Below are 23,922 nucleotides of genomic sequence, written 5' to 3'. Positions count from 1 at the left end.
CTCACCTGCACGGCGCCAAACACGCATACGACCATCATTGGCACCAAGGCAGAAGCGACTCTCATCGCTGAAGACGACACGTCTCCATTCGTCCCTCCATTCACGCCTGTCGCGACACCACTGGAGGCGGGCTGCACGATGTTGGGGCGTGAGCGGAAGACGGCCTAACGGTGCGCGGGACCGTAGCCCAGCTTCTTGGAGACGGTTGCGAATGGTCCTCGCCGATACCCCAGGAGCAACAGTTTCCCTAATTTGCTGGGAAGTGGCGGTGCGGTCCCCTACGGCACTGCGTAGGATCCTACGGTCTTGGCGTGCATCCGTGCGTCGCTGCGGTCCGGTCCCAGGTCGACGGGCACGTGCACCTTCCGCCGACCACTGGCGACAACATCGATGTACTGTGGAGACCTCACGCCTCACGTGTTGAGCAATTCGGCGGTATGTCCACCCGGCCTCCCGCATGCCCACTATACGCCCTCGCTCAAAGTCCGTCAACTGCACATACGGTTCACGTCCACGCTGTCGCGGCATGCTACCAGTGTTAAAGACTGCGATGGAGCTCCGTATGCCACGGCAAACTGGCTGACACTGACGGCGGCGGTGCACAAATGCTGCGCAGCTAGCGCCATTCGACGGCCAACACCGCGGTTCCTGGTGTGTCCGCTGTGCCGTGCGTGTGATCATTGCTTGTACAGCCCTCTCGCAGTGTCCGGAGCAAGTATGGTGGGTCTGACACACCGGTGTCAATGTGTTCTTTTTTCCATTTCCAGGAGTGTATAATGTCCAATTAACACATTTTACTCACACCTAAAATTGAAACACATACACAAAAATAAACACTGAATTAAAAAAATTGTTTCAAAAGGAAGCTGCAAATAAAGAGTTTTTGTACTTATTTCAGGTTTTCTCCTTTTTAAAGTAAACTGAGTGCAGTAGATCAGTAATAGATATACACACCTTCTGATATCCATGTACTAACACAATTCCAAGAGGTGTAGGGATAAGCCTGCGACCAGTTCCCAAAGATACATAATTACGCTGACAAATGTTGTTGATGTGGACAGGAATAGAGGCATCTGTGCCAATCCCATGTTTCTCCATCAGAGTAATTACTTCCGCTTCAGTCAAATAATCAGGTGGGCATGTTTGTCTCTCCACAATTTTTGCCTGAAAAAAGAATAACAGGTTGCACTTAACTAAGAAATTTACAACAGTTAACATCTTTCTAACTCCTCATTTTATGTATTTTCTGTCACTGCTTGGTCACAACACTGATTATCAATATCTTCTCAGTGTACAAATTCCATTACTGTGACTAAATAAAAGGGTGGTTTGGTTGTTTGATACATTTTTTTTTTTAATTTTATTTTTGAAACATGTTCAGTGGTCTATAATATATATTTTGTTGCTTACTATATTAATATATTTCATATATGACAACATTAAAACAAAGAAATTTTTCAGTGTGGTGATAACTCTTAATGAAATTTACTCTCCAGATTTCTCCTCTGAACATGAAAATATTTCGTTGACGCCCACATACATAGGGTGAAACAGTCATCGTAATAAGAGAAATCAGAGCTTGCACAGTAGATTAAAGTGTTCATTTTTCCGCATGCTGTTTGAGAGTGGAACAGTAGAGAAATAGTGAGAAAGTGGTTCGACGAGACCTCTGCAAGGTACTTAAGTGTGAATTGCAGAGTAGTTATGTAAATGTGATGAAACAGTCCTGAACACACTTAAACATACTTTTTTCATTATTTTTAGGTTTAAAACAACTTTTGGTGCAAAAGGCATGTGCTTTAAATAGTTTTTCATTTCACTTGCAATTCTGTGTGGAATAACATAAAAAATATGACATCCTGGACTGTATAGAATATGCACAGTTCCATTGTGGCACTATGTACAAAGGACCACAGAAAATTGAAAGTGGAATAAGGAACTATTAAAAACACAGATAATATGTGCACCCCAAGTAATTAAAAAAAAAAAAACTGTTTTACGCATCATCGTCATCTTCTCTTCAGGTATTAGGCAAGAATTGCCTGTTAGGGTACCCATCTCTGTTGCAGCCTTCCTCTGTCTGTTCTCCCATAGTACTTAAAATTTCTTGCCTTTAAGGGAAGTCTCTCACTCTCCGTCCTTTGTAGATGTTTGTTCCATTTTGTTCTGTAATCTCTAATTTTATCATTGAGGCCAAGGGTTTCCAGTTCTTCTCTAATATCTTGATTTCTTAGCCTGTCTTCTCTTGTGCAACCCTTAACATCTCTAAGGAATTTCATTTCTTCTGCCTGAATCCAGCTTTCTTGCTTCTTAGTAATCACCCATGTCTCACAAAAAGGCTAAAAACCATGTCATTATGTACTTAATCTATAAATCTAGTAAGAAACAGAATATGTATTAGTAAGTGAGAAACCCGGCACTGCCCGGGTATTTATTTATACCTGTGCCTGATATTTCATATACGTGGGATTTATTTTTGACTTATAATGTTTGTAATAGTCTGACTGGAGACATGAATGAAGGGCTTTTTTTCTTCATTAACAAGGGAGAGAGCCATGTAGAATTGCCTGTGTGAGAAACAATTAACACTATGGTCCATCCCCACAAAATGCAGCATCTATCCTTGCACTTTAGTTATGGTCATGGCATAATATAAGCTCACTAGGAATTGTACATTTCTTGAGCAAAATGGTGAAGAGGTAGGAGGATGCAGGATCGGGGCTATAAAACCTCATTTGCCTGCACAACTTCCTGTTAAAATTTCATCAACTTCTATGATGTCACATTTGAGAGAAGTAACTGCAAATCTCTGAGAGTGAATGGTTCTGAAGATCAGACTTACATCACGCCTCGCTTTCTGAAGGAGTTTCAAAAGAGTAAGTCAAAGCCTGATTGCTCAAGCCACAGTAAATCCCACCTCACAATCTTCATTGGATTCTTGAGACCACACAGTTCTCAGCCTTTTAACTGTTCTGGTGCATTCACAAAGATGTAACCATTTTCTAAGCATTTTTATTTGTAAACAAAACAAAATAAAAATGTAACAAGTAGGAAACGTAACAAGTAGGCACCCAAATCGCATAGCCAACTTATTAAGTTCATTTTTCCTGGAAAATAGTGTAAATAAAACCTATCCAAAGAAGCAAATCAATGTTGTTAAGTTTTTAATACAAAAAGCAAAATCAGCAAATCCACAAATCCTAGCAGAGTAAATTAGCTGCTATTTTGAATTTTAAAGATAAGATTGTTCAGCTTAATTGTGTCACTGACATAAACTTTGGAAAATACACCTGTCAGTGAGTTAAAAAAACACTAATAATGCCATGTACTGGTTCTTCAGTGTATTACACAGTGATGATTAAACATTTGAACTACCAAGCTAAGCACACAATTTTAGAAAAAATGTAAATTTACGATTTTTTAACATGTTTCAATTTTGATGAAACAAATTCTATATTTTGCACTTTTACAATTTTATTATTAGAGTAGATAAGCCACCAAAGATACTTGAAATGCAACCAGTAATCAAACAAACAACATTATTTAGTCACAGCGACAGAATTTATTCACATAGAAGATATTAACAGTTCTTGTAACTGCCAATTAATTTCTAAACTGCTCCAATTTTCTATGTGGAAGAAAAGTACCTCAATAGTAAATGGATACAAAGTCTTACATCATGTATTGCAGCTTCTTCACCAACAGTAAAGTCAGGGATAATTTCATCCTTTCCCAAAGCCTGCCAGTGCATAATAGTTGTGTAACCAGGATCCAACAATGTTTTCCCAGTGCAGGTGAAAATTTCTGTGCCAATAGAAAATGCCACTGTTGTGCTTAGATATTTGCAGTCACGTGAAACCTGAAAGATATATTTCATTAAAAAATAAAAATTAGCAGTAGCTGTAGGTATCAGGACTTGCATACAAATTGTGTGTGTGCACATGTGTGCATTTATTTCAGACCATTACAGTAACAGGAAGTATTTAAGGCAGCAATATTTAATGAAATCCTCCTGGGCTAACCATGAAAAAGTGTTGGATATCATTATCATTGCAGACACAGCCATTATCCAGCTAGAAGAGTATGTCACTTTGACATCAATAAAATGCACAAAGAAATGGACTGGTAGACATTCAGTAGGTATGTTCTGTTCTGTGTTAACTCAATGGATAGCACACGTAAACAATCATAATAAGCTCTGGCTTGTGACATAGCAATCTGAATAGGTTCTGTTTGTCACTGCCAAAGCCAATCTGGAACTTGTCACTGTCCCAGTCAACATGAAACTCAGACTACCATCACTAACGCTAAAATGAAATCTGTTACAATAGTTGAACACAACTGCATGCCATTTGTGCCTCCAATTTCTTCTTTCATTACAGCATAAGAGATAGGCTGCATAGTGACACAGAGTGGCACCCAGCAACCATCAAATGATTCCCAATAGTCCTCTCTGGCCATCTGGATGCAGCAGTGATCCTAATTTGTACCGTGGTCACCATGTGATTAGTCTCGTGACACGTGTCGGGTGTGATTCTTTATACTGTTGCCATCCAAAAACAGTACCACAAGTACGAGCACCACCTACATCTATTCTGTTCTATAGTTGTAACTCTTATCCAGTGTGTTCTTCTTTCTTTATTGAATCATCCACCTTCTCACAGACCCACAACACACTTTCGGTAAAATTCAGTTAACGACACTACATTTGCTTGTTGACACAGTCCTGGCATGTCCACAACATTTTACACCTCTGTGACTCAGTGCACTAGATCACTACTACAGAATATCAAATACAGCTGTTACAGCTTCAGTTTTTTTTGTGTTCTGTAAGAGGTTCCTACCCCACTCATACAATGGTACTGCCTTTATCAGTGACTTGTGCAAATATTGTTTTTCTATGCCACATATTTAAGATAATCCACTTTATCAAAGTAGGATTGGAGGTACTTTATATACAGCAAGAAGAGGAGAGAAACCAGTATCAAACGATGGGGCATCGAGCACCTGAATCTTACTTTAGCAGTGTTCTTTTGAGCAGCATTTGTGTCCCACTGCATAAGGCAAGAAAGTATAAAGTGAGATAGATGCCAGAGAGTAACTAATCCTGCAATGTTGCAGGCAAATGTGACAGGCTTAAACTGAATTAAAAAATGCTGTCCTCTAATCCAACCACCAAATAAGCGATAACTGAACACATGGCTCTGTCATCAAAGGAAATATTTAGCACGATAATGGAAATTATAGAATGATAATAACAACTGACGTGTGTGCATTTATGTGCAGGTGTACACACAGGGAAGGGACGGTTGCGTGCTGGTGGTGAGGGAGGGCGGATGTGGAGAGAGGAGGGGGTGTGCATGTGTGTGCACAAGTGCATGTCTGAATTACAGCTGTTATGTACAAGCACATCCCCACATCTATCTGCGAACACATCACACTGGACACTTTGCACTGGATTTCCAATCCAGTACAACTTTAATGTTCTTCAGCACCTTCCACATAAACCTGATCTTACCTTGTAATTCAACTTCATTTCTACAAATTAAAGTTTAGATGAAAATAACTGATTTCCTACGAAGGACAATCTGCTGCAGACAATGTAAAATGTACAACTTCCAGGTAATATGCAGGGAAAAGAATGGACTTCCTTAGAAAGGTAACATGATGAACATGTATATTGGAAACCATTTTACAAGAAGCAATATCAATCAGGCTGTACTATAAAATTTTATCATCATCTTTTGTGGCTAGGTTGGTTTTATAAGTTTTTTGTGGAAAATAATAAGCAGAACATGCAACATAATACATACATTCTTATATAAAAGTAAGTAAACAAAGTTATAAGGCTAACTTACAGTAGCAATGAAGTGCCTTGTTATGTAATCATAAAGTCTCCACGCATCATTGTCCAAGTCGCCCTTGTTAGCCAGTTTCATGGGTGTTATTGGGGGATGGTCACCAGCATCATGGCCTTTACGAGGTTTGTTTATGCCATCCGCCAGTATTTCACGAACCTCAGCTCCCCACACTGAGCTGTGTTGTTGTTGCTTCAGCACTCCCCTGGTTTGTAAAGATATACACGTAGCGTTTCAATATTGCTTCCACTGAGTTATAAGACAAAGTTGGCAGATAACATGCTTATACAACAATTTTTTTATTACTGTTGTTAAAGTTATAAAATTATGTTTGGGGGCATATCTAAAGGAAGCTGGTGCCGTTTAATGCCACTCACAACTCTGTACTAAATTTAACAAATAAATATATTCAGATCTTACTGCTAACAGTGAATATTCCAGATTGAGACATTTGAGGCTGCACTGGAGAGCTTACTGAAATGAACATCTGTGTCAGGTTCAAAGTATGTCTTGGTGTGGGACTTAAACATGCAAGTAATGATCTGCCAACTGAGAACTTGGCACACTTCACATATTGAGACAGTTCCATCCTATCATTAAATTTCTCCTGCTGCTGTTTCTTCTATAATAATCTACCGTTTTATTTGTAGCCCTCAGATATATCATTCTGAAATTAATTATTGGTGTGTGGTTAAGATATCTGCCATCATACTATCTGTTCTAATACTAGACTTGCAAGATTCACAGAAATAGTTATGTGGAATTTGGAAGAACAGATGAGAGTTGGTACCAGATTGAAACTTTGATTAATCTAAGTTTTATACCCATAGACTAAATGGGCCCATGAAAGGCACCAGTTATAATTCATGTCAAACAATTTTAAACGATCAAAAAGACTTGAAGTAAAGTGTTGTTGCATCTTTGCCAACAATCAAGTTTTGTGGAGGGGGAGTAGTGACAGTAAAATATTCAAACACTAGTTATATATTCACTTGATAAAACATTCTCTCTGATGCTGTACTGACTCAGTACAAAAGTTAGTTCTGAAATTTGTTAACAGAAGACAAAAGAAATGCCACCTGCCAAATAAGCTATGCTCCTAAGGGTTTGTCCCCTAGTAACCATAATCATCAACAAAGTAGCATGCGAATATTCTGCAATCTACTTCATTTACAAAGAACTTAATCTTCTTCTCACTTCTTCAAAAGAACCACAGTGTTGAACCTATTTCCCAGAAGTGTACTTACACATTTATTACACCCTCTACGTAGTGAATAGAAGAGAAAGTGTGCTGGCTCCCCTAGTTCACTGGAGCCACCATGATATTTTAGTAACACTTATGGCATTGTGCAACTCTTATTGCTTGATGAACCACATAACCTGCCTCAAGATAAATCAACTTTAATTTGCTGAGTCCATTTCTAGAAGCTTTGGCACATGTTGCTAATCTGACTGAGCTTCTGTGGGGATATCTAGAGCAAACAGTATTTGCTTATAGTTGCTAGTTACAAAACTCTGTCTGTGTTATTTTGTCCAAATTTCTAGCATTTGGTTTATGTATGTTAACAAGCATTCACTTTTAAGGCCCGTTCACATGCAACGATCTATCTGCGCAAATGTCTGCGCACATCACATCTGCGCAGACAGATCGTTGCGTGTGGAAAGAAGATTTGCACCAACCTGAGGTGTGTGCAAACCTGGAAGTTGGAGTTGGAGGTTTGAGCGAAACCTCTCAAATCTGTGGGTTCAAACCACATCTGCGCAGACAAGTTGGAGCGTGTGGACAGGAGATCGCCGCAAATCCGGTGCGAAACAGCTGTTTGCTCAGTCTAGTGTTTGAATTTGTGCACACAGGGCATTAAAATGGCTGATAACTCGTCAGTGTTCTCGAGAGTTTGTTAGTGAATTCATTGAAATATATAGAAACCACCCATGTTTGTGGTAGATTAAAGTAAAGAATATAGTGACTGACACAAAAAGACAGCACCATACAATGCTCTAATTGAAAAATTGCGCGCAGTTGACGCCTCGGCAAACAGAGAAACAGTAATAAAAACAAAAAAATTCGTTGCGAACTGTTTACCGAAAAGAGTTATCCAAAGTTCAGAAATCTAGAAGATCTGGTGTAGGAGTAGATCAAATATACCAGTTAACGTTATAGTATTTTGATCTGCTTGGCTTTCTTAAGGTTCGCCCTGCAAATCTCGCAGTAAATTTACGTGAGAAAACTGCTTTCGCTTTAGCAGCCACTGTCTACACCATTTTGACCGCTTTCTCTGTTTCCTGCGGTTGGTCTGAATGTTTTTTGCAACACAAGTTGCGAACACAGACCATAACAGAACTTCCTCCATTTCTATATTTCAAAATAACTGAATTAAATTTTTGACGTTTACGGGGAGCGTAGTCGCTTGCCACTAATTTCTTTTCTACACCGACAGATGGCGGGCGAGTACTAGATTGGGGTTTGTGTCGTGTGAACACACCACATTTGCAGCGATCTTTTGCATGTACAGACATCTGCGCCAATGTCTGCGCAGACAGATCATTGCGTGTGGACCGGGCTTTATATTCACAGTTTTTACCAGATGACAACAACAGTTTTACAAGCTTATAAACACATGTAACTTGTGCAAACCAAGGGCATTTATTACTGATGGAGGATTGTTGCAACTCAGAGAACTCACGATGTTGAAATCTCATTCAAATGGTTCCAATAGAAGTTTAACTTTTCTTGTTCGAAAAATTCAGCCTGCCTGAGCATTTGTATTTTGTTGTTCCCAAAAATAGTTGCCATCTACCTTCACAGCATTTGTATTGATTCCACAAGGGTACCTGATACCCTTTACTAAATTTCTGAGGTGTGTTTATAACAGAATAGCAATAATTTATATTTGAGATAATGTTCATATCTCTTTGAGCAACTTAATTTTTAGGAGTATGCTGTAGGTAAGAAACTCATTATAATACAGCATTCACTTATTATGGTGTAACTGGCATCTACTTAACATTGTGTCAACTATGAATGTCTGTTTTTATTAAGTTTAGGACATCTAGGTCAAGGAGATCTGAACAAGCAATCTTTCGTTAAACCCTATCGTGTTGAGTTTCAAATAACGCAGCTGCTCATAGTTCATTTGATTCACGCACTAATATTTGTTTATACAAAATGGATGGCACCTCGTGTATCCTCTGTGACTGTCACAGACTTAATCGATTTTATTTTGCTGTTTTTGCTCTTTTTTATTTAATGCTTTTTGTTAATCTTAAAATAATCTGTATATGTCAAAACTGAAAATATTTAATAATATTTAAATCATAACATTCTGCAAGAATGAGAGTTTAAATATGTATAGATGAGTAGCAGGTTTCAAAGCAATGCCAGTTACGGAAAGATGGTTGTGGCTGGTGGATGGCATAGAAGGAAGGAAAATTTGGATATAACATACCATCGACATGAAGGTAATTAAGAAACTCAGTGCAAGCTCAGACTTTTCCAGGAATATGGAACAAAATTGGGTGTGTACTTGCAAAGGAACCATCTCATCATTTGCCTGAAGCGATTTAGGATAGTCAATGCAGATTTCAACTGTTATCCTCCGGAATGAGAGTTCAGTGTACCAACAACTGTACTGCCTTATTCAGTATGTGCATAGCTGGTGAATTTGTAGCCATGGTCATACAGACTGTTTTCCAGTGTATTGTGGACTGTAAAAATAATGGGCAAGGTGCATTTAAATGAACATACATTGGATTAATTTTCTAAGCAATATTATAAAGACTGTGATATTGGAATAGTGCAAAGAGATATGTCTATTAATGAGACTGTTTTCAAGGGACTCTTTTTGTGAACTAATGAACTGTAGAGCAATGTGAAAGCAGTGACTAAAAGCAGAGGTCTAGCAAGTGAACTGATTTTAATACTGAGCACATACTGTGAACTGTGCACCATATGCAAAAGCTACACCGTTCCAGCAATAGTCACAAGTGTTTATTACATGCAGTGATGTTGGCAAACATTACATCTTTCAAGACAGACTGCATTTGCTCTGCATTGCTGACCACCAGTGCTTAAAACGACATGTAAATGGTGAGTTCTTTTTACTGGAGCTTCAATCTATCACTTTCAAGATGAAGGCTGCATTGGCATTGTTTAACAAGGCTCACAGTTACTGGAATATGTTTGCGGGCCATCAGTGTGCAATAATTAATCACCATTCCTCATTGTTGTTAACCACTTCATATAACATAACAACAAAAGTGTATAAATAATTTTTCCAAGAACTGCAATAAAATTGAATTCACTGTGTAAAACTTTTCACAGCAAAATGTAAATGCAAGTAGTATCTGTTTGCGTTACATTCTTTTAGCACTTACATGCATAGCATATTCTTAATTCTTGAAGTAATACGAAGCATTTTCTTTAATTTTGCTGTTATGATTTATTACATGTAAATTGATAATACTACTGTTTATACAACTGCTCTTTTTTCTGTAGATTTGGAGACACACTGCAGTACATTATACAGTATTTTATTCAAAGTGGTAGTAAAATGTGAGCATTTAAAGTGTTCACCATTAAGCCAGTCAACTCTGACCAGTCGGAGCAGAGTAGGTAGACTTTCAGTACTAGACCACTTATACAGGGGGCAAGCTTTACATCTGACAGTGGTGTGTGAGTAAAGTATGTTTACACATAAAAACTGTTATGTTATTGTATACCAGAACACTGGAACAACTTTTCTGCTTGTGGGTGAGTATTACTGATTATTCTACTACAAGTGAGAGTATTATTTGGTTCATTCTGGAACAGTCAAATTTTAGAAAATGTTTTAGTTATTCAAAAATTAAATGCAATGGATATTTTTACTAATTTCATTGGTGGGTGATCAAGCTTCTTTGTTTTTATTTAACATTGTTCACCAGATTTCACTTTTATTTAACAGTTTGATTAAATTTTGTTGAATTTTTGCTCAAACACTATCAGTACTGCCAGGGGTATTAATTAAGAAAAAGGGGAGGGAGGCACAATCTTGTTTTTGCTGCATGTCCTATGCTGCCTGTGTTAACACCCAGCAAGTCAGCAAACTTCCTCTCTTCTACACACCACACCATGTATCACTACAAACAGTGACACCTAGGTTTTTGAGATATATCACTGACTCTAATCATTTACAATTGTTACTGTACTTAAATTCCACACAGTATTTCTAACTGATGATAAGCACTAAAATATATTGCATTTAGGCAATGACATTGATTTGATGCTTTTGATTGCCCTGAGTATCAATTTGGTGTAAATATTCTGGAATTTCATACAAGTTCTCATGATGTGACACCACGCAATAAAAGACAATGTAACCTGTGTAGAGTCTTAACCCTCTAGCAGGCGTGCCATCTTTCATAACGTGTGTGTGTGTGTGTGTGTGTGTGTGTGTGGTGTACTTTGTACACATGTAAGGAATTACTGTCTTTATGTTACAAAGGTAAACATATATGAGCAAAATCACAGTTTAATGAAACAACAATAAACTAAGCTTAGATCATGTGAGCTAAAGCCCTGTTTAAATAAGGAATAATAAAGTAAATTTTCATTATATCACCCTGTTGCCACAGACAGGTGTTACCCCACACTAATGACCGACCTGAAGCATTAAAAAGTGCAGTTGCATCAGATCCTAGCCAGCCACTTATTCGACTACTAATTATCTTATAGACAATTGCCTCATTGTGGGAGTGTGCTCCTAGCTAATAATTTCATGCAGAAACCATAAGTTTTTTCTTGCCCAACTCACTGTTTATTTTATATTACTGCTGCTCACTTGTGAGCAGGACAACACAATTTACCACTGTATTAGCTGAAAGTAGTAATGAAGGAATAGGTATGGGTTCGCAATTGTGAAACAACAATGATATGGTGCAAAATAATTTTATTTGTGGTTGGCGTACTTTATAAATAGGTGTGCCTGTTTGAGGGTTAATGAATCACTTCCAAGTTCCGATTTTCCTTCTGCCTATCTCACTGGAATAGAACTTGAATAGAGACTCTCCCTTCTGCATTCAGTCCAACTGTTTGGGCATTTAGTTTCCATAAGTGAGTCTTTACATTTTACCTTTAATTATTTATCTCCTCCTTGTTGACTCTCACAGAACTCACATCTGACTTGTCCCCTGTACTCATTTTACCATTTGAATCAATGTGTTTGCCATTATGAGCTGTAGCACACTCACTGATACTGATACTTTTCCTCATCTTGACTTACGTTTCCATGCTTTCACTCTGCTCCCAATTATTTACTTTTGCTGCACCTCTCTCACCATCAAATAATAATGAAGTGAGAAAGAAAGAGAGAGAGAGAGAGAGAGAGAGAGAGAGTGAGGGAGGGAGGTGTGTGTGTGTGTGTGTGTGTGTGTGTGTGTGTGTGTGTGTGTGTGTTTGTGTGTGTGTGTGTGTGGGCGCGCTACTAGGATTATCAAAATAATTTCCCAGCTTGGTAACACAGGCAAAAACTAATTTTACCACATTTTTGAGGTCACTCCACACAACACATTACCCTTAAGTTATTAATCTCCATTATGTTAATCTTTACTTGAGCCAGTGTGTGCAGCATGTTTTTATAGACATTCCCTTTCAGACAGCCCCACAGGAACAAGTCTGGAGACGCTAAATCAGGAGAATTTGGTGGCCATAATCCTTCAGAGATGATTTAATAATCCAAAAAATTCACACATGAAATGAGTCGTTTCAGTAGATATTTGACAAGTTACACAATCTTGCTGCAGCCAACAATGATTTTCATCTACCTCAAGAAATGAAAAACTGCATAATGTTATCTTGTTTCACAACACTGTTCACAGTAGTATCAAAGAAAATATGGCACACTATCCAACAGTGCAGTATGGCACACAACATTCCAATTTGCTGATGATGCAAGGCATTATCACAAAAGACACATGGATTTTCAGTTGATCACATTCTTGTTTTGACTATTCACATGCCCACTACAGTGAAGAAAGTAATGTATAGTTCTGTGAGTCCATGGATGTCAACAAATGATCAAAATCATGTTCAGTACACTAGACGCTTCTTTTATCTAATGGCTTCAATTCCTGCACACAACAGATGTGATATGCATCACTATCTAAGCAATACCATACAGACTCTGAGACTGTATAGATAGTCGCTCGAACATTTTGGAGGCGAACACAGCAACAAGTCACTCACCTCAAAAATTTTATCATCTGTCAAAATATGTATTTTCAATCTTGTTTTCTCCTGGATCTGATACCTGATGGCGTGTCTTCTTTACCAGTTCTGACTATGGACTATCTCACCATCTCACCTCTCCCTCCAACCTCAAGCTCAGCATTCCTCCTGATAAGGCTTTCACAATTTAACTGCTATTTAATTTCTTCTGGATGCACTATTGCAATTTCAGATATGTAACCATTGTCAAGCAAATCTACAGTTAACATATGCATTTCAGAATTACTACATAATTATAAAATGACTATTTACACTATAAAAAGTCGTGCTGAGTATAATGTCAACATAAAATGCAAAATCAAACTTTCAATAGCGTTCCCAGAAGAAATAAATAAATAAAATAGTGAAAGCATTATGATTTAGATAATTCTACATGACTGTGACTCTTTTCAGCTTCAAACAAAGGGATATGCAAGTTCAAGATGGTATACTGTCCATTGCTAAAAATGAAAATTGTATCTCTGTAAACCAATGCACCGTTACTGCTTAATCCTGCTCAATTTTCCTAAAATAAATATTGCACATAGTTTTTGTAAAGGGAACTGAAGTAAGTATTCTGGTGTCATAAACCTTAAACTGGTTGCCCTTACCATATACATATACTTACACAAGGTCAAAATTCTCTGGGTACTGTGTAGTCTCTGTTCGAGGATAACTTATGTACCCTTGAGTGTATAATTTCTCAGCAATCTGCATAGCATGATGAGGCCCAAGACCAAGCCCAGAGCTAGCTACTCTCATAAGTTCCACAGTGTTGAGTGCCTGTGGTCGAGCCTTAACCTTCTCCTTCTTTGTGATACTTGTTACTCTAGAATGAATCACAAAATTCATATCGTAAAACACTGCTCCTACAAACAAGAATCTGGGGCAGTTTCTACATCTAACTTGGACAAAACAAATAATTTACCTATATTAATGAATATAATCTATTACAAGAATTGTAAACAATTTTTCTGGAAATACAGTAGTATCATTCATTTTACAGTTAATGTGGTAAAACATGAAAAAAGTGGTGAAAGCATTTTCAAATACTGTGTACCTTCTCAGTTTTTTATATTAAATTTCTTGCAATAATGAAATAAGAAGAAATACTGACTCACTGAAAGACCAAACAGTTTCTTAAATGGTGTTACACACAGTAGACATGAATACAATATAATCAATGTACGTAACTGACATATCTATAAACACCTCAATTAACAGTGAAAAACACATATTGTCATTTATTTGCCATAATTACTCTTTCTCCTAAACTTCCTTGTCTCATTTATTTTCCTTTACTACAATATGAATTAGAGAGGTGGTGTTGAACGGCAGAAACGCACAAAAGTGTACTTTTATATGTGGTCATCAACTACTCAATGACTGCGTTATGTGGTGAGTGACAATCTGTCCTTATTCATATTGTTGTTATTCCATCCCAGATTTGTTTTCCATTTCTGCAAAAGAAGTATCTACTGTCACTTGAGTAGTAGTAACATATCAATATTATCTGTGCTTCCTGACTTCTAACTTGCAGAATCTTGCAATTGTCTGAGTTCAGAAATAATCGAAACTTTAAGTTTTCCAGTCAGTTTGTATTTACTCAAGTTGTCTCAGAAAAGAAAAAAAGAAAAGAAAAAAGAAAATGGTACATATAGTTTTCAGGCGGAAGCCCACAGCATACAAGTTTACATTGATATTACTGGTTTGGATGTTTCAGCCAATATCATCTATTACATAAATTAATCATACAACTATGTATTATATTTTATAATCATTTGAAGCTGGCCAATCATACCTGAAAGTTTGTTATGAGGGGCAGTCAAATGAAAATCACTCTACACATTCTTCTAGCATGGCACCACAATAAATGTGCAGTGCTTTAAAAATACTTTGCAGACATTGCAATGTGCCATAATGTCGAAACACCCAGGAATGCTGTCCAAAAGAATCATCGTGTTGCAAGATGACACCCACCCCCACACAACCAATCAGACAAAGGCTTTGCTTCAGCAATTTGGTTGGGAAACACTGCAAAAACCTCCATACAGCCCAGATCCTTCAACAGGTGATTTTCACATCTTTGGCAACCTGAAGAAAACCATGCAAGGACATTGGTTTCAATCAGGTGAGGAAGTGCAGAAGTGGGTGCGGTTGTGGATCTGTCAGCAACTGACCATGTTCTATGAAACAGAAACTGGTCGCCTCATCTCTCAGTGGAATAAATGTCTTAATTTGTATGAAGATTACTTTTGAGTGGAACCATTCCATGGTCCCACTATGGTGGATGTGCAGTTCTCACTCAACTGCCTCTTATAATACGAAGCATTTTACTATGAGTACATAAGGTTTGGCATGAAGATAATTACCGATGAGTCATTAACTCATGTTGTATAAGACGGAGAAAGAAATTAGCTGTGCCCTTGTACAAAGAACCATCAAGACCTCAGCTTTCCGTTATTTAGCAAAACAACATAGAACCTACATCAGTATAGATGTAACATATCTTTTCCTCGGCACTATGTGTTCACTATTCAGTCTCCTTGGCCAGTTCCTGGCTTCTGGGGGAAGGGATTATTATTATTATTTCCCCCCCCCCCCCCCTATATGTAGATGGTAGTCCAGTCTTTCCATAATCTCCTAAATGTGTTGTGGGTGGAACTTAACAAGGCTGGCTTACAGATATGTGATTTCCCATGAGGACCAGCACTTTCTGATACCTATTACAGAGAAAGTTGTAACAGTCCTGACAAGTAGCAGCACCTCACAGAAGCCTTATTAGTGGTAGACGGAAGTGGCCAATGAGAATGCCTACATTCTGCTGTCAATTATAATTGGCTAAAAATGCCTCATGGTTAAATAATTTTATAGTGCAGTCTGGAGATTATGAAATCGAGGAGTTGACCTGCAATCATTGCGGAGTGCAGAAGTGCCCTCTGGGGCAGAGGTGGGGTTTCCATATCTCAAAAGTCAGAAGAAGGTGCTCCTTTGTGACCAACCAAGTTATTTTTTGCAGAGTGGAAACTGAGAGATTCTGAAAGTGCTACTTCATGTGCAGTCATCGATTTTGAATTCAACCATTCCAATTTTTTAAGCGAGTATTGCCATTTTGTGAATGTGCAGTTGCTCCATAGGTACAGACACTAAAATAAGTAGTGTAGCCAAGTAGCTACGTGCATGGTGATGCTTTAGTGAACGAGGCACATGTCGAGGTTTTAACAGAAAACAATTCCCTTTTGTTTGTTTGGTTGGTTGGTTGGATGAGTAAAAAGACCAAACTACTAGGTAACCATTCCCTTTGTCCTTGAACAGACAGGTCTACATGACTGTACAGCAGAGATGATCTACCATGCAAAACCCAGAGGAAGAAAATCCCAAGGTCTGCCAAAGGTCAATGAAGGCTAGATAAGGGACAAAAAAGCAAAAATGGAAAAGTAGGGAGAAAGGCAGGTGAGATGCCCCACCTAGGGAGATGCTGGAAGCCCTCGAAAGGTGGTAAAAGGCCCCTCACGAATAAAACGTTAACGAAGTTCGCCACTGAGGCATCGTCTCCTAACACAAGGGGTAGCAAGTCAGGGAAATTACGAGTCCAAGGCAGGGCGGCGAGGTTGGGACAGTTCAGTAAAATGTTGACCACTGTCAAACAGGAACCAGAATGACAGTGGGGTGGGTTCTCACAATGCAGGAGAGTCCTTGTGGGAGGACTGCATGGAAGACCTCCGCAGATTTGTAGTCTCCTGTATCGTCTGTGGTTGTTTGATGAAGCCAGAGTGAGCCATTCCATATCTAGATCCCTAAAACCTGATGACATAATATCAATGAGACGGCTGTTTCCATAATAGCAATATCAAGAGTTGACTTACTTGGCCAGGCTATCAGCAGGTTCACTCCCCATGATACTAACGTGGCCTAGGCTCCAGACAAAGGTCACTGAATGTCCACATTGTTCAATGGCATACAGGGAATCCTGGACAGCCATTTCCACAGGACGACAAGTGTAACACTGGTCAAGAGCTTGCACACTGCTCATTGAGCTGCTGCAGATGAGAAAGGACTCACCCGTGCAGGAAAGAATATGCTCAAGAGCATGAGAGATGGCTAACAATGTCACAGTGAAAACAATACAGCAATCTGCACTGGCAAGGACTGCAGTTCTCTATGTCCCACTTGAGTATAAGCACAGCCTACGTGACCTACTGAGCCATCGTACATACTACTTCTGTACTCTGGGATGTGCCGAGGATGGAGAAAAAATGGTGGGGAGAGCCTCAGGATGAACGGGATCTTTCAGGCACAGGGTAAATTCAAGATCAAGTTTTTGCCAGGAGATGCACCAATAAGGTGTGAGTGGACCCATAGGAGAGGCTGTAGAGGAAACAACTGGAGCTAAGAGAGAAGGAACCATCATGGATTGAGTTTGTAATCCTTGGTCTGAGCCACTGTTGTGGGATATGGATTTCCATGTTTGGAAAGAGGAGACTGTAGTTTGGATGCTTGGGAGAGCTGCAAATGTGTGTAGCTTAACTGACAAGTTGTTGTTGGTGCCTGATCTGCAATGGAGGGACCCCACCCTGTGAGTAATCTGTTCACAGGGCTAGTCTGAAAGGATCCTATCAAAAGCGAACACTGCAGTGGTGTGTTGGATCGAGTATCTACAATGCTGAGGGCAATGATAAACCACATGCCAGACTCCCATAATCAAGACGGGATTGTATCAAGGTGTTGGAAAGTTGAAGAACAGTAGTGCAATCTGCATCCCAGCTCGTGTTACTCAGGCAACAAAGTGTATTTAGGTGCAACCAGCACTTTCATTTCAACAGGCAAACATGGGGAATCCACATCAACCAAGCATCGAAAACCAATCCTAAAGAGCACCAAGTCTCCGCCACATTGAGTAGCTGGTCATCAATGTAAAGTTCTGGTTGAGGGCAAATGGTACAACATCAACTGAAGTGCAAGACACAAGTCTTAGCAGCTGAATACGGAAAGCCATGGGTGACGAACTGTGCCTGCACCTTCCGTATGGTGCCTTGCTGTCGATGTTCTGCAACACCCACACTAGAGGAGCAATAGTAGAGGCAAAAGTCTTTAGCATAAAACGAAGATGATACTGAAAACACCACAGCTGCTGTGGACCATTGATGATTACTAGAAAGAGGAGGACACTCAGCACAGAGCCCTGCGAGACGTCATTCTCTTGGATATCAGGAGAACTGTGGCAGGCACCAACTTGAACCTGGAAAATACAATGAGACATGAAGTTCTGGATACAAATTGGAAGCAGATCCCAGAAACCTCACTCGTGTCAGGTAGTGAGGATATGGCGTTGCCATGTGGTGTCAATGAGCCTTGCATGTCAAAGAAGACAGCTAGCTATAAAGCATTGACATCAGACAAAAGCTGTTCGGATGGCATGTTCCAGCTAAATCAGATTATCAGTAGTGGAACAGCCTTGGCGAAAACTACCCTGGGATGGTGCCAGAAAACCCCGGACTCACGGAGCCATCACAGTTGGCTGCTGACCATGTGTTCAAGCAACTTACAGAGAACACGGGTGGGACTAATTTGGTAATAAATGTCCATCTCTAGGGGGTGCTTACCCGGTTTATGTACTGGGTTAATCATGCTTTCTCGTCATTGTGATGGGAACTTGCTCTCACTCCGGATGCGGTTAAAAACCCCATTTGTTTCCATGGAACTTTGAGTGCTGCATTTCTATGAGACTTTTCAATGTGTTGACTTTCAACTATTTTCCTTCTTTGTTGGTGAGGTAATTACTGGTGGGAGTTGCTAGTAAACAGTTGGAGGCAACATACTAAACAGTTAGTGGTGCCTATCCCAGACCAGTGGTCAGATCTGAAATCTTGTCTGCGAGTAGTTGGACTGCAAGGGGGCATTAATTATTTGACTATGGAGTAGTCCTAAAACATAAGTTAATGCAAATGAGCAGGAAAAACATAATGTTTGATTACAGCATTGATAGGGTACTGTCATGTCGATTACTCAGACGTCAACAAAGCAAAGCAGTCTGAAATGGAATGAGCATGTAAGGATGGTAGTAGCACAAGTGAATGGTCCCGCAAAATGATGGATGGGTCCTGTACAAAATGTCACCACTTCTTTCTCTAAGCTAGTTGCAGGCTGTATTCTAAAAATGAACAACTTAGAGAAAAAAAAGTGGTGATACTTTCTGCTGGACTCGCCTATCATTTTGCCCGACAATGTTCGGGCGCATATAGTGGAAGTTGTGACTGATTTGTATGAAATGGGGCTAGAAAGTGCTGTAGCACCCACCACATTCCCCAAACTTAGGCCCTTGTTACTTGAACTTGATTCCTAAGTTGAAGGAAGCACTTTATGGCATTTGCTTCAGAGGTGGTGCAGAGACTTGTCGGGCAACTGACAGCTCCAGTCAAACCATCAATACAACTAGCACTGCTAAGGGTATCTTATGACTTCCACATCACTGACAATGGGTACACAACATTGGTAACTACTTTGAAGGACAATAAAACTTTGAAACACATATTTATTTTTTGTACATTGTAAATAATTGTTGTTGTTATTAAAGTTCCAACACACATAGTACCAATGTTTACAGCAACAAATTCACTACTAAACTTGTCACCCTCTGTCCGCAAAGAGACCAGGAAAGAGTATTATACTTCTATCATCAGATAAGAATGGACAACATGTCAGTAGAGAGTACTTGACCTGCTCGCATTCAAAAACTTAGTTATAATGGGAGGTCAGTACACCATAACACCGCAGACAGTGAAGCTACTCATCAGAGTATGAAGGATTATGTTACCATGTGATGAGATATGCAGAAATATGTAATTAATTGAATGAATACTACTATGGCTGCTGAAAAATGGCCGTTCAGACAAACTTATTATTCTCTGTCACTGCTTATAAAGAACTTGAAGTGTCATGTTAATACTATACAAAAAGTAGTGAATTTCCAAAATTTTTGGAAATAGAATCTCACCAGAGTTATTCAAACTCATAGTCCAGAAAAGCAGATAAGTTTAAAAAGGTATCAAGGATGAGAATTTAAGATATCTAAATAAGTAGCCTACAAATAATTAAACTATGAATCTTATTAGACCACATGTAATTAAAAACTTACAGGGCTTCCTTAAACTCTTTGACTTGTGACAGGAAAATGTTAGCTATCTCCCTCTCAAAGCATCGAACTCTCTCCCAGTCCAAAGTATATTCCCGTCCATCTGCTCCTTTTACTATAACCTATAAAAACATAGCAAGTTAATTTAAATAATAAAATAAATATTTTTTGCATTCAAGCTCATAGCAAAATGTTGTGCCAGACATATTGCACAACACACCAACTGTAAACCGAACATTTTCAAACTGTCCTCCTCTGATGAGAACCCAGAATACAATTGCTGTTACTGATAGCAGAACAACATCTTGGAATCACTACAAATACAGAAGCAATGACTTCTTGGGTACCCATTCACATACTTAGCAATTATTAACATTACTTCAATGAATAGCACAGCAAAACATCAAAGCAACTGCATCATCTGTAAACTCAAAAAGACTGTTACATCAGAACATACAGCATAATCTCTTTCAATACAACACAGAACTCATTTGTTTGCAACATCTGTTTCACTCTTTTTTGTCAGGTAACAATTTATTCTATCATAAACGTGTTTTCAAGGCACTGCAGGCTCACCATCATGTTTATGGTAGAATAAATCGTATCAAAAAACTAAAAAAGTGACTAGTTACATATTTATAACCAGATACATCGCCAAAGACATTCACTTTTCTCTGGGTGCTGTCACTGCCAGCTATCGAATGCACCACTGCAATAAAGCTGCATCACCCACTGTTAGTTAATTGCATTAAGTCAAGAGTATTTTGCCATGCTCCATTTGATTTAAAAACGAATGGTCCATGATACGGTTCATCAGATTCACTTTCCAAAGCCAAAACATAAAAGGAGGTGTATAATTTGCAGCAGCAGCACGAAAGGACACAAAATTTATTATTAGACTGCTACAGCAAAGAGATGGGGAAAAAAGGCTTACTCCAATCCATTACACAGTCTAAATTAAAAACTGCTACCACATAGGAAAACACATGCCCCGTTTTTTTAAGGCTGAGCAGTTTTTCCTGATCTCACCCATAGGAATCACTTGGAACACTTAGGAAGAAGAGGTTGTATCTTGTTATAATCTATTTTTTGTAAATGTTGTGGATTGGCAGGAGAGCCAACCCAGGCATATTAGAGGAAGCCAAAAGGCATGCATTTTAGCTCATGCAGGCTGGCGTGAGGTCTGGAACAGGACAAGGAAATTAGACTTTAGAAAAAACGGACCTAGCTGGTGGAATACTTAACTTTAATCCATTAATGGTGAACATCGGTCTGACGGTACATGATTAACAAGATCAATAGCAACTGATAATGGCGCCTTGCTAGGTCGTAGCAAATGACGTAGCTGAAGGCTATGCTAACTATCGTCTTGGCAAATGAGAGAGTATTTTGTCAGTGAACCATCGCTAGCAAAGTCGGTTGTACAACTGGGGCGAGTGCTAGGAAGTCTCTCTAGACCTGCCGTGTGGTGGCGCTCGGTCTGCAATCACTGATAGTGGCGACACGCGGGTCCGACGTATACTAATGGATTGGGGCCGATTTAAAGGCTACCACCTAGCAAGTGTGGTGTCTGGCGGTGACATCACAGTAAATATTCATTAGTTCTTTGAAATGAATGTGTATTAGCTCCCAAGTGCTTTGAAACACTGATCGAGCATGTTGCTGCCAATTTGCAATTAGTAAAGACTACTTATACCCCCACAGCAAAAAAATAGCACATCACACCAGGGCTACTGGAAGCAAATATATAGGATTTTTCTGTTTTCCATCCCCAGCACACCTCGTGCAAAGTGCCAAACTGCAGTGCACACAAACTAACATTAAATCTACACCTACATCATACTCTGCAAGCCATCTAATCGTGTATGGCGGAGGGTACTTTTGGTACCACTATCTGATCCCCCCAACCCTATTCCACTCATGAATAGTACGTGGGAAGAATGATTGTCGGTAAGCCTCTGTATTAGCTCTAATCTCTCAAATTTTCTCCTCGCGGTCAATATGCGAGATGTATGTGGAGGGAAGAAATTTGTTGCCCGACTCCTCCTGAAAAGTGCTGTCCCAAAATTTCAACAGCAAATCTCTCCGTGATGCACAACACTTCTTTTGTGGATCTGCCAGTAGAGTTTGTTAGCATCTTCATAATGTTCTCTCATCAGCTAAATGATCCCGTGACGAAACGTGCCGCTCTTCGTTGGATCTTCTCTATCTCCTATCTGATAGGGATCCAAGATATATGAACAATACTCAAGAATCAGGCGAACAAGTACCTTATATCCAATTCTTACGTGAATGAGTTACATTTTCTTAAGATTCTTCCGATGAATCTAAGTCTTGTGTCTGCTTTTCCCACTATCTGTTTTATTTGGTCATTCCACTTAAGGTTGCTCTGGATAGTTACGCCTAGATATTTTAGGGCAGATGCTGTCTCCAGCTGTTTGTCATCAATAGTGCAGGTATACAGTAGTGGATTTCTTTTCCTATGTATGTGAAATATGTCATATTTATTTATGTTCAGGGTCAACTGCCAGAGTCCGCACCATTCATCAATTCTCTGCAGCAGGTTATTCTGCAAATTCTTACCATCTTCTAGCATTGCTACTTTGATACAGACAACTAAGCCTTAAAGAGCATCTGACACTTTCTACTAGATCATTTATATATATTGTAAATAGCAACGGTCCTATCACACTTCCCAGTGGTACTCCAGATATTACCTTTCCACCTGTCAATTTTGTTTCCTTAAGAGTGATGTCTTGAGTTCTATCTGCAAGAAAGTCTTGAATCCAATCGCAGGTCTGCTCCGACACTCTATAAGATTGTATTTTTTTCGTCCACTGTGCTGTGGATCTCATGGAGGAACAGAACGAGCTGAGTTTTGCAGGATCTCTGTTTGTGGAATTCATTTTTCTTTTTATGGAGGAAATGTTCATTCTCAAAAACCTCATAATTCTTGAGCATAAAACATGTTCCATAATTCTACAACAGACTAACGTCAATGATATAGTTCTATAATTGTGTGGGTCTTATCTTACGGCCTTTCTTAAAAACAGGAATGACCTGCACTTTTTCCAGTTGTTAGGTACCTTCCGTTGCTCAAGCAATCTACGATAAATTACTGCTAGAAGGGGAGCAAGTTCTTTAAGATAATCTTTATAGAATCTTATAGGTATCTCATGTGGTCCTGATGCCTTTCCACTACCAAGCGATTATAGCTGCTTTTCGATTCCGCAATCGGTTATCTCAATATCTGCCATTTCAATGTTCATACAACTATGGAAAGGAGGAACAGCATTATGTTCTTCCATGGTGAAACAACTTCGGGAGACCAAATTCCGTATTTCGGCCTTCTCTCTGTTATCTTCTGTTTCAGTGCCGGTGTGGTCTCTGCGAGAACGAATAGATGATTTTGTACCACTTACTGATTTTACATACGACCAAAATCTCTTAGGGTTTTTAGGGTTGGGTTGTTTGGGGAAGGAGACCAGACAGCGAGGTCATCGGTCTCATCGGATTAGGGAAGGATGGGGAAGGAAGTCGGCGGTGCCCTTTCAAAGGAACCATCCCGGCATTTGCCTGGAGTGATTTAGGGAAATCATGGAAAACCTAAATCAGGATGGCCGGACGCGGGATTGAACCATCGTCCTCCCGAATGCGAGTCCAGTGTGCTAACCACTCTTAGGGTTTTT

The 23,922-nt window shown here is 39.3% G+C and overlaps 1 protein-coding gene across 1 annotated transcript in view; it reads right to left on the bottom strand.

Moving 5' to 3' along the window:
• LOC126412473 (DNA topoisomerase 3-beta-1) overlaps positions 1–23,922 on the bottom strand; it is a 127,817-nt gene that overhangs the window by 48,605 nt on the left and 55,290 nt on the right. The window contains exons 6-10 of the mRNA XM_050082085.1: positions 20,237–20,355; positions 13,730–13,930; positions 5,859–6,063; positions 3,677–3,859; positions 955–1,164 (exon numbers count right to left, since the gene is read on the bottom strand). Of these exons, the coding sequence (XP_049938042.1) occupies positions 955–1,164; positions 3,677–3,859; positions 5,859–6,063; positions 13,730–13,930; positions 20,237–20,355 (918 nt within the window). The remainder of the gene's footprint in view (positions 1–954; positions 1,165–3,676; positions 3,860–5,858; positions 6,064–13,729; positions 13,931–20,236; positions 20,356–23,922) is intronic.

The sequence above is a fragment of the Schistocerca serialis genome, chromosome 7 (assembly GCF_023864345.2).
Source record: "Schistocerca serialis cubense isolate TAMUIC-IGC-003099 chromosome 7, iqSchSeri2.2, whole genome shotgun sequence".
Lineage (NCBI taxonomy): Eukaryota > Metazoa > Arthropoda > Insecta > Orthoptera > Acrididae > Schistocerca > Schistocerca serialis.
Note: the sequence above shows the minus strand (reverse complement) of the source record. Positions and strands in the feature narration are given on the sequence as shown.